Source organism: Archocentrus centrarchus, chromosome 11, assembly GCF_007364275.1.
Source record: "Archocentrus centrarchus isolate MPI-CPG fArcCen1 chromosome 11, fArcCen1, whole genome shotgun sequence".
Classification (NCBI taxonomy): domain Eukaryota; kingdom Metazoa; phylum Chordata; class Actinopteri; order Cichliformes; family Cichlidae; genus Archocentrus; species Archocentrus centrarchus.
Window position 1 is genome coordinate 3439979 of NC_044356.1, and position 15649 is coordinate 3455627.

Genomic DNA, 15649 nt, shown 5'->3' on the forward strand with positions numbered 1-15649 from the left:
ATGTGAGAACACATGAGGGGAGGTGCTACCTCAGTTCCAGGTACCGACGTCAGTGACCTCTTAGCTGGAGTATCAACACACAGACCTGACAAACATTAATGTTTAATAGCATCATCTCTATTTACTTTTTTACTCTGGGACTCCTTGAGAGTAGCTGTGCATGATTCACAATTCTAAATAATGCTTATTATAGACACAAATTCTCATTGCAGCTGCTCCACGCTCACCTGCAAGCTGGAGGTCACCGAGCACAGCATCTACAAAAAGCAACAACAGGATCCTGAAACCAGGGAAAACTGTCCATAGAAGTCACAGAGTGAGTTTGGCTTATTGCTGGTGATGCCAACCAAGCTCTCACCCCGGCTGTGCAGGACACAAACAGCTCAATATACCAAAATTCTCTTAATTCTGTTTTTATGTAACATCTGTGTCAGTATCTATAGTAATGTGTGCATTCCAGCTCAGTACACAAAGTATGAAAACTTAGGTGCTGGGTTCACATCATATCTACTTTGTCAACATTCCCAGTGTCCTTCGGTTCTTCTGCATTTTGAGACCACCTCCTAGCATCCTCCCATTTTGATGGGACAACCCTCAAACTTTATTGTGGATACTTGGAATACACACACATATATAAAATCATATAAACTGGATGTTTTTTCCTACGTGTGTCCATCTGGTGTTAATCAAGTTGCCAGATTGCGTATGAAATGCAGTCTACATACACAATCTACACTTTCAACCCATCTGTCAACAGAACCCCATTCAAGGTATGTTTGCAGCTGAAATTAAATATCTACACTTTTATACTTTGTCGCCAAAGTCACTTTACACATGAATAAATCCTTTGGAAAGAAGTAATTGTGCAGCTGCCTACACATCCTCTCTCCCCACCCAAAAGAAAAGAAATTCCTGGATTGTGAAACCTGTTTGTTGGTTTTGATGAATGTGAATCTGTCTGAGTTATCAGGTCCAGCTGGTCTGATTCACATCACTAAGGCAAACAGCAGAGTGGGGTTTGTGTGAACACCTTTAGTGCTGGTGCAGGAGAATGAACACAGTGGTCATTTATAAAGAACAGGAAAACATGTGTGTGAGTGTTCCTGTTTTACTGCCTTATGGGGACATAAGCCATACAGTCACCTTGTGGGGACTTGCCTCCCGTTTAGGATCCCTGTAACATTTACAGTTAGGACTTCAGTGAAATGTCCTCTGAAGTGATGGAAACATGATTGTGTGTGTGTAAGTGGTCTGTACGAAACCAGCCGCTGGTCAGGAAATGGAGGCTGACAGGAAGGAAGTGAGGTCGCTGCTGAGGAAACTCCATAAACAGGAACACAGAGCAGACTGTGTGTCAGTCACAGTCCAACTTAAACTTGTTTTTCTGCTTTTACTCAATTTGTCAAACACTAAACATAGAAAGAAACTATCAGCTGTGTGGAAAGTAACACATTTATTAAACCCAGTTTGTGTGCATTGTTTCTCTTTATACTGCTTTATACTTGTTCTGTGTTGTGATTGTTAGTGTATACAGTCAAATTTTCCCAGGACTGCATAGAGTCCTATGAACCAGAATGTTGATGACGTAGTAGCTCATCAAGCTCAAGAGCCATCACAATTCACAGGTTACTGTAATGTGTGGCATACAGAAAGAAAGTGATGAGGTTTTTTAATCATTGATTGATCCACCGAGAAGTCATCATTTTGTGCAAAATTTCTCAGCTTTCAGAAACTGTCTGATAGGACAAACAATCGCGTAATTTCAGTAATTCAAAGTGTGTTTGATCAGACGTCTCAGCGGTGATACGCTTGGTGTTAACCAGCTGTTCACGGCAGGTAAGGGCACGTAACAGGTGCATTACCGGCGATCGCCCGCTGTTATAGAGTTAACATGCTGACTGAGGCCTGTAAAGTCTGAGCCCGTTAGACATCCACTCCTGGTATTATTATAGGATTGTGTTAACACACACCTGAATACCACGCCAGCAAAATGCCAAAACCTCTGCTTTTATAAAGGTGCTCATACCTGCTGATGATCAATTAATCAAGTGTATTTAATTAGCAACACCAGGCTGCTACTTACCCTCGTAATTTCTAAAGAAGCAGTAAAGGTGTACTTAGTTTTTTAACAGACAGTTAAAACTTTATCACATGACTGTATAAACAGAAGGCACACATACAGACACTCTTAGGTGGATGGACACCTCACCATAGCATGGCATGAGCCAACCTATCGGAAAGTACAGCCTTACTGCTTCCATAAGACGTAGGAAGGTAAGTAGAAGTCAGGTGCTGCTAATCAAAAGCACTTGATTAATTGGTCAATTGCTTCTGTGAGCACCTCTTTAAAATAAATTTAGAAATCACAGACTATAATCTGTCCCAGAAACAAGCTGGTGATGGCAAAGACAGCATCAAACTCACAAAATTAATTCAAGGGTGCATATTGCTTTCAATAATACAATAGTGCTTTAAGAGGGTGTCTTCAAAATGAACTTTGACAATAAACTGCAAGGACACACAGATATCTGTACCCACATATTTCAACTTTATTATCGTTGATGTGTCCATGGCAGTGATGTGTCTTTCATCAGAGAATTCTGGGGCAAGAAAACACAATTTTAACTTCAGCTTTTCGCTGACTGTGTGCAGTAAACAAGAGTCAACTATTATTATTATTATTATTATTATTATTATTATTATTATTATTATTATTATTATTATTAATGTCAGAATGAAATCACAGGAGCTGGGAAACATTGTGTTAATATAATGAACTGATTTTAAGATTTTCAATTTGAAGGTCAAATTATTGGCTAAACTGAGATGCTAAAAATCTCTCAGTAGTTCGTGTCTGTCTGTGTTGGTCATTGTTTCCAGTCTTCTTTGTGTCACCATGTTGTGTTCTAAAAGCCTAAAATCTGCAAATTGCACTTGTCTGCAGATCTTGTGCACATCACATTTGTTTAATTTTCCTTAAATGCTGTAATGTGCATTGATTTTTCCATGTTAAATAAATAAATAAAATAGCCCCAAAACAAACTGTTCAGGGAAAAAAGACTGTTGATCCAGAGGCTCTGGAGTGGATTTATGAGACTTGGTGAAGGTCTGCAGCTTCAGACTGCTGTTATATACCCATGTTTAGATGTAAAACACACACACACACACACATATACACACACGTAGACACAATCAAAAGTGTTTTAATAAAAGATTTTATTTTTATTTTCTAAATCTCAGCAGCTGAAAGGAAACACTTCTGTGGTTTCGAGCTGAAACTTTTAATCTGGTGTTTTTTCTAATGGAAGTTTTGAGCTGTGTGTTTCTGTCTGAAAGTGTGGAACATTCATGACATCACACACGTGTGTTCAGCCCGTGTGTGTTTCCCACACACTCAGCCTGTAACGAACCAGCAATGACCGCCTCCTTCATTTTTCCACTCGTCCTGCTTCCTCCTCCTCAGTGCTGGGCTGGCGTTTCCATGGAAACACCCAGTTTAAGCATCATTATTACAGCTCTGCGGTTGGTGCACAGCTGCATGTAATAAAATGTGAACACAGCCAGTGAACAGGGTCATACATATAGAAACACACATGCTGCCTTCACTGACACACTCAGCACGAGGTGTTTCTAATTCATTTGTCCACAGAGTCACACTTAATGTTTTCATATGAAACAATGGATAAAAGAATGATAGTGAAATCACAGATAAGTCTTAAAACTGCTGCTGTCTCAATTAGAAGTTATATTTTGTTGTTTGAGCTCGTTCATAAGTTAAAATGAAAGGAAAAGAGCACCTGCAGCCAAAAATGAAGGAGCAGGGAAAATAAACTGCAGTCTTACACTATATATTGACATAAGTATTCGGCCATCTACACATCAAACCTACAGAGGCTGAATTCAGAGAACAGGTGTGGCCCAATACTTTAGTCCATATAATTCAATTCAATTCAATTTTATTTATATAGCGCCAAATCACAACAAACTGTCGCCTCAAGGCGCTTTGTATTGTGGGTAAAGACCCTACAATAATACAGAGAAAACCCAACAGTCAAAACGACCCCCTATGAGCAAGCACTTGGCGACAGTGGGAAGGAAAAACTCCCATTTAACAGGAAGAAACCTCCAGCAGAACCAGGCTCAGGGAGGGGGGGTCATCTGCTGAGAGGGGGCTGAGGGGAGAGAAAGACATGCTGTGGAAGAGAGCCAGAGATTAATATCAATTAATGATTAAATGCAGAGTGGAGTATAAACAAAGTAAATAAGGTCAATGAGAAGAAACAGTTCATTATGTGAACCCCCCAGCAGACTAGGCCTATAGCAGCATAACTAAGGGAGGGTTCAGGGTCACCTGATCCAGCCCTAAACTATAAGCTTTATCATAAAGGAAAGTTTTAAGCCTAATCTTAAAAATAGAGAGGGTGTCTGTCTCCTGAATCCAAGCTGGGAGCTGGTTCCACAGAAGAGGGGCCTGAAAGCTGAAGGCTCTGCCTCCCATTCTACTCTTAAGTATCCTAGGAACCACAAGTAAGCCAGCAGTCTGAGAGTGAAGTGCTCTGTTGGGGTGATATGGTACTATGAGGTCTTTAAGATAAGATGGTGTCTGATTATTCAAGACCTTGTAGGTGAGGAGAAGAATTTTAAATTCTATTCTAGATTTAACAGGGAGCCAATGAAGAGAAGCCAATATGGGAGAAATCTGCTCTCTCTTTCTAGTCCCTGTCAGTACTCTAGCTGCAGCATTTTGGATCAGCTGAAGGCTTTTCAGGGAGCTTTTAGGACAGCCTGATAATAATGAATTACAATAGTCCAGCCTAGAAGTAATAAATGCATGGATTAGCTTTTCAGCATCACTCTGAGAAAGGATGTTTCTAATTTTAGAAATATTGCGCAAATGCAAAAAAGCGGTCCTACATATTTGTTTAATATGTGCATTGAAGGACATATCCTGGTCAAAAATGACTCCAAGATTTCTCACAGTGTTACTGGAGGCCAAAGTAATGCCATCCAGAGTAAGTATCTGGTTAGACACCATGTTTCTAAGATTTGTGGGGCCGAGAACAAGAATTTCAGTTTTATCTGAATTTAGAAGCAGGAAATTAGAAGTCATCCAGGCCTTAATATCTTTAAGACATTCCTGCAGTTTAACTAATTGATGTGCGTCATCTGGCTTCATTGATAGGTAAAGCTGAGTATCATCTGCATGACAATGAAAATTGATGCAGTGCTTTCTAATAATACTGCCTAAGGGAAGCATGTATAATGTAAATAGAATTGGTCCTAGCACAGAACCCTGTGGAACTCCATAATTAACCTTAGTGTGTGAAGAAGACTCCCCATTTACATGAACAAATTGGAGTCTATGAGATAAATATGATTCAAACCACTGCAGTGCAGTACCTTTAATACCTATAGTATGCTCTAATCTCTGTAATAAAATGTTACGGTCAACAGTATCAAAGCTGCACTGAGGTCCAACAGGACAAGAACAGAGATGAGTTGGTTGGAGATTGGCCTATAATTAGCTAAGACAGCTGGGTCAGTGATGGCTTTTTAAGTAGAGGTTTAATTACAGCCACCTTGAAGGTCTGTGGTACATAGCCAACTAATAAAGACTGATTGATCATTTTTAAGATTGAAGCATCAATAATTGGAAAGACTTCTTTGAACAGTCTAGTAGGAATGGGATCTAATAAACATGTTGCTGGTTTGAAGGAAGTAACTACTGAAGTTAACTCTGAAAGATCAACTGGAGCCAAAGAGTCTAAACAAATACCAGCAGTGCTGAAAGCAGCCGAACATGAAGAATAATCTTTGAGATGTTATGAATAATTTTTTCTCTAATGTCTAAAATTTCTCGCTAAAGTCTTTAAACTGCTGGCCAAAGACAAAGGAAGAGGAGAGAGGGAAGGCATGTTAGGAGGCAGCGAGATCGAAGGAAAAGCAACAGCATGGAGGTGAGAGTAGGGAATTTAAATGTTGAGACTATGATTGGTAAATGGAGAGAGAGCTGGCTGAAATGATGGAGAGAAGGAAGGCAGATATAATGTGTGCAGGAGATCAGGTGGAAGGGAAACAAGCTCAGGAGCATCAGAGGTGGATTCAAGCTGGTCTACCATGATGTAGATAGGAAGAAAAATGGAGTAGGGGTAATTATGAAGGAAGAATACACGAACAGTGTTGTGGAGGCAAAGAGAGGGTCAGACAGGATCACATGAGGTTGAAGCTAAAATTCAAAGGGTGATGCTGAATGCCGTCACTGAGTATGCCCCACAGGTTGGAGGTCACAGGAAGGAGCACACAGGTGGACTACATCTCATGCAGAAGGTGCAATCTGAAAGAGATCTGAGACTGGAAGGTGGTGTCAGGGGAGAGTGCAGCTAGGCAGCATTAGATGGTAGTCTGTAGGATGACTCTGACATCAGGAAGAGGAAGTGAGTGAATGCAGAGGTGAGGATGAAGAAGGAAGAATGTTGCACAGAGTTCAGGGAGGAGCTGAGACGGGTGGTAGGGAAGAGGTACCACATGACTGGGAAAGAACAGCTGTAGGGAACCTGCCAAGAAAGTGTTTCCTCTGGACAGAGGAGAGGGAGACTTGGTGTTGAAATGAGGAAGAACAGAAAGTATTCAAAGGAACTGGGTAGCAAAGAAAAAGTGGGATAGTCAGGGAGATGAAGAAAGTAGACAGGAGTGCCAGGAGAACAGGTGAAAAAGGCTTATAATGAGTTTTATCTGAGGCTGAACACTAAGGAAGGAGAAAAGGACTTGTATTGATTGGATAGGCAGAGATTGAGCTGGAAAAGATGTGCAGCAGGTTGTGGTGGTTAAGAATAGCAATAGAAGTATGGAGTAATAAGTGAAGAGGGTGTGTTGAGAAGGTGGAAGGAGTACTTTGAGGAGCTGATGAATGTAGAATGAGAGAGTGGAGGACAGATGGAGGAAAGTTAATGAATCAGGATGTGCAGAGTATTAGAAAGGAGGAAATGAGGGCAGCTATGATGAGGACAAAGAGAGGAAAGGAAGCTGGTCCAGGAGGCATACCTGTGAAGGTAAGGAGAGAAGTCAGTGAACTTTTTGACCAGATTGTTTGACACAATCTTGGAGAGTGAGAGGATGCCCGAGGAATGGAGAAGGGTGATGTTCATAGCTGTAGTAACTACAGAGGGATAAAGTTGATGAGCCATACCATGAAGATCGGGGAAAGAGTTGTTTATGCTGGGTTAAAAAGAGAGGTGATGATCAGTGAGCAGCACTTTGGCTTCATGCTGAGAAAGAGCTCTACAGATGTGATGTTTGCTTTGAGAGTGTTGATGGAGAAGTTAGAGAAGGTCAGAAGGAGCTTCACTGAGTCTTTGTGGATCTAGGGACAGCAGATGAGAGAGGAGCAGAGGTACTGCATGAAGAAGTCAGGAGTAGCAGAGAATTATGTGAGGGTGGTGCAGGACATGTATGAGGACTTAAGTGTGTGGTAGGAGTTACAGATGGGTTGAAGGTGGGGGTGCTCAGGGATCTGCTCTGAGCCCCTTCTTGTTTGCAGTGGTGATAGACAGGCTGACAGATGAGGTCAGGCAGGAGTCTCTGTGGACTAAGATGTTTGCAGATGACACTGTGAGAGCAGGAAGCAGGTGGAGGAGAGCCTGGAGAGGTGGAGGTATGCTCTGAAGAGAAGAGGAATGAAAGTCAGCAGAATCAAGATAGAATACATGTGTGTGAATGAGAGGGAGGCAGGTGGAAAGGTGAACATTCAAGGAGCAGAGACAGTGAAGGTAGATGAGTTTAAATACCTGGGGTCAACCATCCAAAGCAAGGACGGTGCACAAGAGAGGTGAAGAAGAGAGTGCAGGCAGGGCGGAGAGTGGAGGGGTGATCTGTGACAGAAGGAGGGCATCAAGAGTGAAAGGGAAGGCTCACAGCAGGGGTCAAACTCAGTCACAGGATGGGCCAAAATTGAAGACACAGCCTGAGTCGCGGGCCGAACAGGATTACAAATAATAATTTTAATCAGCAATATAAATTTGAATGGCCAGAATACATCAACGTTTTCCGCAAAACATTACAAATAATATATAAAATTATATTTTTCTTCAAAAATAAAACCACGAAAAATGAATATTTCAAGTTGATGAAAATTTGGCGTAACTTTGGGTCCAACATTGGGGGGGTGAGAGGTTATAGTGATTGGATCAGATTATTGGGGGGGTCATAACCCCCCCACACAAATTACACGCTTGACCTTTACTTTTCATGAACTGACAGATTTCCTCAGGTCACCAAATGTGACCAAATTCAGAAACTATTTCCTCTGAACATGCCGGTGATTTAAATCTTTGTCTTATTGTTCTCTGTCTGTGTTAAGATGCTCGTGTTCTGTCTTCAGGACTTTGCTGCGCAGCGTTTCCTGCTGTGTGACGCAGTGATGCACTGTCAGCTCACCTGTGCAGGTCTCCCTCTGCATCTTCTCCCGTATCTGCTCCCTGCACATGGCAGGTGAGGAAAAGAGACACGTGGTTTATGTCCGATGTCAGCGATCAGGTCCTTTGCCTCGCCTGTTTGGAAAAATCCATTTTCCACTTTTCATTTGGTCATTTTTGGGGATCAGGCAGCATAAACGTCACTGTAAAAAGTGCTGACTGCTGTTTTTATCCGCTGATCACTGATCAATGTGTCATTAGTGCACAGGTCTTGGCCTGTGCGGCAGCTGTCACAGTGCATTGTGGGATTTGTAGTATACGTGATGGGAGAGCAATTTACCCGCGGGCCATTAATAAAAGCAATATGAAATCATCTCGCGGGCCGTATAAAATGATATCGCGGGCCGGACGTGGCCCGGGGGCCTTGAGTATGACACCTGTGGTTTACAGGATGGTGGTGAGACCTTCTGTGATGGATGGTTTGGAGACAGTGGCTCTGACACAAAGACAGGAGGCCGAGCTGAAGATGCTCAGATCTTCACTGGGAGCGAGCTGGATGGACAGGATTAATTTAATTTGATTTATATAGCACCAAATCACTACAGTCACCTCAAGGTGCTTTATACTGTAAAATAAAGCCCCTACAATAATACAGAGAAACCCCAACAATCAAAATAATCTTACTAATATTAAACCTGATGTCATTATTCTTGAAAGACTTCCACTGTAATCTAATGCTGTTTACCATCCATCCTCTTCATCACATTAACCCACGATGACACATTTGGTGAGAAAACTGCAGATTTATTCAGCCATCATGAAACACACGTTACATAACAAGAAGGAATAAAGTCGATGTGTTTTTCTGCCTCTGCAGATGAACGGGTTACATAACAAAACCAAAAACTGAGGATACAAAAAGGAAGCAGCCACATAACCCACTCATTCATATCACTTGAACACCAAATATTACATTTCATTGCATTTGAGATTTTTTTAATGACAGGCTCCGTTTTAAAGAAGCATTTCCTTAAAATCTGCTGCTGATGCGTCTGCAGGTTTTTTACAGGTTTTACAGGTTTTAAAATCAGGTTGTGTACCTTAAACATCAGGATTCAGCGGCAGAAGTCCTGAGATATGAAATTTTATCATTTCATTAATGCAGGAGATCAGAGCTAGCGTCACAAGGCTTACCTTTACTAACATGATGTGACTTTTCCTGCAGAAGTTTTAGTCAAGTTGACACAGGATTAAAATGTTACAGATGTCTGAACAAATACTCTCGTGTTCCTGCCTCTTAAACCACCTCTGTTTAATATCTTATCCAGTTTATTACTCAGTGCACAGAAGATTATTTTCAGGATTCAGCTTACTGTAAGATTCAGAATTCAATCATTAAAATCAGACTCTTAAAAACGGAGTGGCCTGAATGCTTTTTTACATCAGTCATCTACAAAACAACTGAAACCGGACGCAGCTTCAGGTTCACTTCCAGGGTCAGCGTGCTCCTCGGACCTCGCCGGGCTGGGAGGCCGTCATTGAAACAGCAGGAAGCGGTTTAAAATCTACAACTTTGCTTTGCATGCTCACAGTTTTAAAACCAAAACGACCACAGCTGATTGGTCGACAGGTTTCTCAAACATAAACATGTTTTAGCCCCTTTAACTGAGCTCAGAAGAAAACTCCTCTGATCAATAATGAAGTATTTTAATTCAGTCTAATCGCCCACGGTTTGACAGCATGTAGAGCGCGTTGGACGACTTCCAGCTGCAGGAAGGCTGCTGGTTGGGTGACATCAGATTAAAGTTTATCAGGATATTTGTAAGTATTAAGACCATCACTGTCTGAAGGAAAATAGCAAATGAACTATAATAAACTTTTTCTACATGAAGTCCTGTGGGTTCGGACAGCTGTACCCACAAAGGCTCAAGGTGCCAAAAGTCACAGAAAAGCTTTGAGATCAATACTCAGAGTACAATAATCGCACCAACAATACAAGCATGGTTCAATAGAATCAGCATATTTCAGATACAAATACAACAAAATAAAATCTTAAAATAAAATATAAGAAGTACTCAGGTCTGAATCTCTGTTTTCACCTGCTCTCCAGTGTTGCTGGACTGCAGGCAGAGACTGAACAGGAAGAGGAAGACGGGAACTGTGGCTGAGATAAACAAAAGGAACAGGGCTTCAGCAGCTGGCGGCCGATTCGGAGAACATGTCTGAGTTTCCAAGAATCAGAGCGGGAATAATTGAGCCAAGAAGTCGACTAAAACCTGAAGACTTCTTCCTCTCCACCGCCCACTTTCAGAAGAACATAATAATCACATAAAACGTTTGTAAAGTCCTCAGTCACAGCAGTCAGAATGGTTTCTCATGTGGTGATTTCTGAAATGTTTGATTATTCAAAAAAGCCAATTAAATTTTTTCTAAACTCGTCTAAATTAGCTTTGCATGACTCCCATATCTTATACAGCTGATCCTGTCTGAAATAAGCCATTTCAGCTCCTGTCTCTTTAAGGTAGCCCTCTCTAAATGCCCACTTTCTTCTGATTGGCCAGTGCCTGGAAGCCTGCCAAGTGGCAGTATCCAGTACCTGTGAGCTGTACTTGGTGGGTGTTTTGTGCCTGTAATAGATAATGAACTCTTATAAAAGTAGAACAAGCTGTTGGAAGCTGAGCATTTAAAGCCATCTAAACCTTTTCTCTCGGGGGTGTAACTGAAATCTGGACATGTTTGAATATCCAACATTTTAATGTTGCATATCACAGAAAATAAGGAAAAAGGTCCCATTTTCAGCTATTTTGGGAAAAGTGTGTATGTGACATCACTCACAAAAACATATCACTGAAATTAGGAGACATCATTTGGACGTCTCACAAAAACCTAAAATAATCTGTATGCCTCGGTGGAGAAGACATTGAAGCCACGAAGTGGCCGGCTTAACCTTGAAGGACCTAAAATGATCCAAACCTTAAAGACTCCACTGACAGTCTGTAAAAAAAACAATTCTGACTGCAGAGAAAAGTTTCTGGTGGAGATGCACTTTTTAAATCACTAAAAAGTTTGTTTTCTTTTGTCTGCCTCTGAAAAACACCCTGAAAGCCAGACTTCCTGTGTCTTTGAACACGTCAACAACACTGCAGGTCCGAACACAAACTAATCAATGAACAACAGGCTCAAATCTCATCAAGGAATCAAGGCGAGGTGCAGCTGACAAAAAAAAATAAAAAAATCTCCAGATGAACATCTGTTCATCAGTCTTGGTTCAAAACCATTTCTGATGAGTTCAGGTGGCTGTAGGTTTAAAGAGTTTTATTATTAACACCACATGTCTGAGTTTACAATCATGAGTTGTTTTCAGTGGAAACCTGGAACAATAAAGACTCATTCAGAGAGGAGTGGGGAGTGTATAACCTCCCATGCTCTGTGTAGTCCAGTGAATGCACCGCAGCCAGAAGCTCAGATTTCCAGGTGTTTTGGTTCCTGATATCACCACTGCAGGGAGGAAGGACATGACTTACTGGTTTCCATGGCAACCACTCATCACTCATTTGAATTTCCCCGATGAGTCACCGCTGCGTTTAAAGCATTCACGTAAAAAAAAAACGTCCGAGCGTTTTTAGACCCGTTTTCTTACTTTGGTGTTCATGAGCAGTTAGAGAACTGATTCCAATAATCAAGTAATCCTCGACCGGAGTTATGTTGGAAATGGTTTAGTGACTCTCTTTTTGATGGGATTGTTTGCACATTAAAAAAAGGACCAGACATGTTTAAAAGATCAGAAACAAACAGGGTTAAGGCCCTACAAGGAAACATATTTGGTTTAACACGTGGAATTAGTTTACATTTGAAGATTAGACTTGAATAACAACGTGAAACACAGTTGGCTGGTTAGTCAGTGCACAGAAGCCGGGTCATCATGTAGCTCAATGTGATAGTTGGAAAACATTTACATAAATAAATATATTGTGGACATTTGAGACTCATATTAAATTATTAGAAAACTGTAAAGAGTTTGCTTTGGGGGTGGGATGGGATTCATTTTAAACCATGGCCTAAGATTATAAAGATTGTTTCTTGAAAAGTGCTGGAATTAAACTTGTAGGAAAAATTATCTTCAGTTTTTGTCAGCCAACTCATTTCAAAGATTACAAAATTTATTTCCAATGAACCCACAAATGCTATTTTTTTTCTAAATTGATTCATCTTTACAAGAACATATTAAACAAATTTAATCTGAGAGTTGAAATCCACTCTGTCCCAGTATCCCCCCAAACATCCTGAAGGTTGGAAAACTCCAAGCTCATGATCAGATGGACATTTGGAGAGATCATACATATCAATCAAAAACAGCAAAAGATTACACTACACAGTAATAACTGTGATGCTTTATCGTCTATCAGATGCAGCATGAAATGTTTTAAGCAGTGTACTAAAAGAATATCTAACCCATGACCCAAAGGACCCAAAATGTGTCAGCTGAAGTCCTGTTTTGGGTCCTTGAACCACAGTCTGAGTAGCTGAGTGATGGTAGGAAATTTTTGAAATGTGTTTAAAATGAAAACTTCAAAGAACTGGTGTTTCTGAGTGGAAGTTCTGGACTGTGCACCCAGTCCTCTCCGAGTTAAGCAAAGAAACTTTTATATGGGAACAATATAAACATACAACATCGCACACATGCATGTCTGCATTTCTACCTTTGTGAGGGCCCTCACTGATATAACCTGAACCCAGATACCAAATCTGAACTCTCAATCAGCCCTTTGAAGGTATGTCCTCACTTTGTGTGAATGTCCTTACAGGATCTAAAAATGACAGAGGTCCCCACAAAGATACATACGTAAATGCATACGCATACACACACAGAGTCCAGTCCAGTGTAGCAGGGATTCATGGAACCTTCCCGTCTCCTTAAAAAACAAATAAACAAAGAGTCTTTTATAATTCAGCACCAGCAGTTTGACTGGCCAGATTGAGGCATCCTGGGAGATGAAGTCAAATGATGTCATCACTTTGGCCATGTGACTCCTGAACATATCCAAGGGTTGGAAAACACCAACAAACCCCAAGAAATGAAAGGTGTAATAATCCTTTAGAAACTGAACACAAATGGGGCTTTAGCAGAATGAGGCCTCCTGGGAAATGAAGTCCAATAAGGAAACACTCCACTCAGGAAAAAAATGGCTGTACGGAATCCGTAATTTAACACTTTGGAGCCAGTAAAACTCCTTTGTTCAGTTTTTCTTAAATACAGACATCCTGTCATTTGTTTGATACTGCAAATAGAAATGGATGCTGGGAAATGGAGTTAAGTGATGTTAAACATAATACTAACGGGGAAACCTCTTCAAGTTTGTCCTCTAGTGTTCAACAGCATGTTTTATTTATCCGATCTAAAACATTTGTTTTATATAGGTTTTCTTAAAAAGTGGCAACTCATTTTCAGTCTTGGTTAGTAAAAAAAAAATTTATAAAGTGATTTTTTTAGGTCAGGCCAGTGCCTTCTGTAGGTGTTGGAGGTTCAGCGCTTTGTACAAGGGCACTTCAGCAGGGTGGGGGAGGGAGTCGAAGCCTCTGGCTGGCAGTTGAACGCTGGAGGAGAGGCTCAGTATGGAGGAGGAAGAGGCTGGTCAGCTGGTCTGGGTCAATGTCATACAATCCTAAGAAACAAAAAGACAGGAATATGTCAAACGCTGCTAACTGATTTAAAAATGTGGCAGTCAGCGCCCCCTGCAGGCTGCAGAACTTAAATCTAAAGGGTTCAGGATGAAGATTGATACACTTAATAAATAAAATTAAGAACAAAAGGCTTCCACCCATAAAAATAGAAAAAACTCTAAAGAAACGTAACTAGAAGCAGTGAAATGACTGACCTGAAGGTGTTTGTGTAGGTACTTACAGGGTGGGTGAACCATCTCAACACCACAGTTTGATATTTTTTTTCTTTTAAAGAAACCACCAGCATTATTTGTATAGTTATGTTTACTGCCATAAAAAGTAGCTAACTCAGAAAAAAGGGGTTGTTTGTTTAGTTTAACCAGAAATGTAACATTTACATTTCTGTACATTCATTACACGTATTCTGTAACAGATCAGCTACACCCGACTTTGCCAATGTTTAAATGCTAAACTCAAGGGAAAATAAAGAAAATGCGTCCTTCTTAATCTCTGTGGACCATTTAGAAGAAGCGTATTCATCAGATTAACCACATGAAATCTAAGTGCTAAGGTAGTTAATATTTTGAAGGTCCTACTCTGTTTTTAAAGGAGAACTCTTCTGTTTTACTTTGTTTTGTCATATGTGCAGTATATCTGCATAATGGTCCAATATATAGGAGACAGAAGGATACAGTTCTGGTCTTAATTAACAATGAAGGTAATCAATCTTTAAAAAAAGTCCTTACTTTAACCCCATCCATGATCTTTTCTAAAATCTAACTACAGAAAGCCAAGTCCTCGTTACGGATTTTTCTGCTTCAACTTTTAACCAGCTTTTTGGTGGCACATCATCAGCAGCTGCACACTCTGAACAAGTGGGAAAGAAGACAGAAGCTGAGCGGACATCAGGGGATCGTCTGCATGCTTACCGGCTATAACAGGCTGTTCCTGCCATTCATATTTGGGCCTTTAGACCTCATCTGCTCCTGAACCGACCCCGACTGTAAAATAGCAACAAAATATATTTTATTATACTGCTCAAAAAAATTAAAGCAACAATTTGAAAACACATCAAGTGCAAAAAATTGCTACACTCTGATTAAAAAGAGTTCCTTGGAAATAATTTGCATCATCTATTAAATATTATATCTCACCAAAAAGAAAACAAAGTTATGATGGCTGTAATATCAAAAAGGCACAGACGTTAAAGAGGTTTAAATTTGGGCCCAAATTTGTAGATTTTATACACACACTATACTCATCCCCACAAGCGGCTATCAGAGTACCGTATTTTCCGGAGTATAAGTCGCACTTTTTTTCATAGTTTGGCTGGGGGTGCGACCTATACTCCGGAGCGACGTATATGTGACATTTATAACACATGAACCAAAATACTCCAGCCACTTGACATCTCCGTGAACTGCAGCTTTAAGGCAGTCTTGCGTAACCTGTGGGCGCAGTGGATGATGGATGGAGAGCACAGCTTAACGGCAACTGGGAGAATGCGCCACCCAACTTTCCTGGAAGTCATTGGATGGATCAAGAAAACATGGGCTTCAGTGACAAACCATCCTGTT

At 40.7% G+C, this 15649-nt stretch overlaps 1 protein-coding gene across 3 annotated transcripts in view; it reads right to left on the minus strand.

Moving 5' to 3' along the window:
• Window positions 1–9199: 9199 nt before the first annotated feature.
• cdc42se1 (CDC42 small effector 1) overlaps window positions 9200–15649 on the minus strand; it is a 36483-nt gene continuing 30033 nt past the window's right edge. For all 3 annotated transcript variants that reach the window (XM_030741076.1, XM_030741079.1, XM_030741077.1), the window contains exons 4-5: window positions 15002–15073; window positions 9200–14074 (exon numbers count right to left, since the gene is read on the minus strand). In XM_030741076.1, the coding sequence (XP_030596936.1) occupies window positions 15005–15073 (69 nt within the window). In that variant the 3' untranslated portion in view covers window positions 9200–14074; window positions 15002–15004. The remainder of the gene's footprint in view (window positions 14075–15001; window positions 15074–15649) is intronic.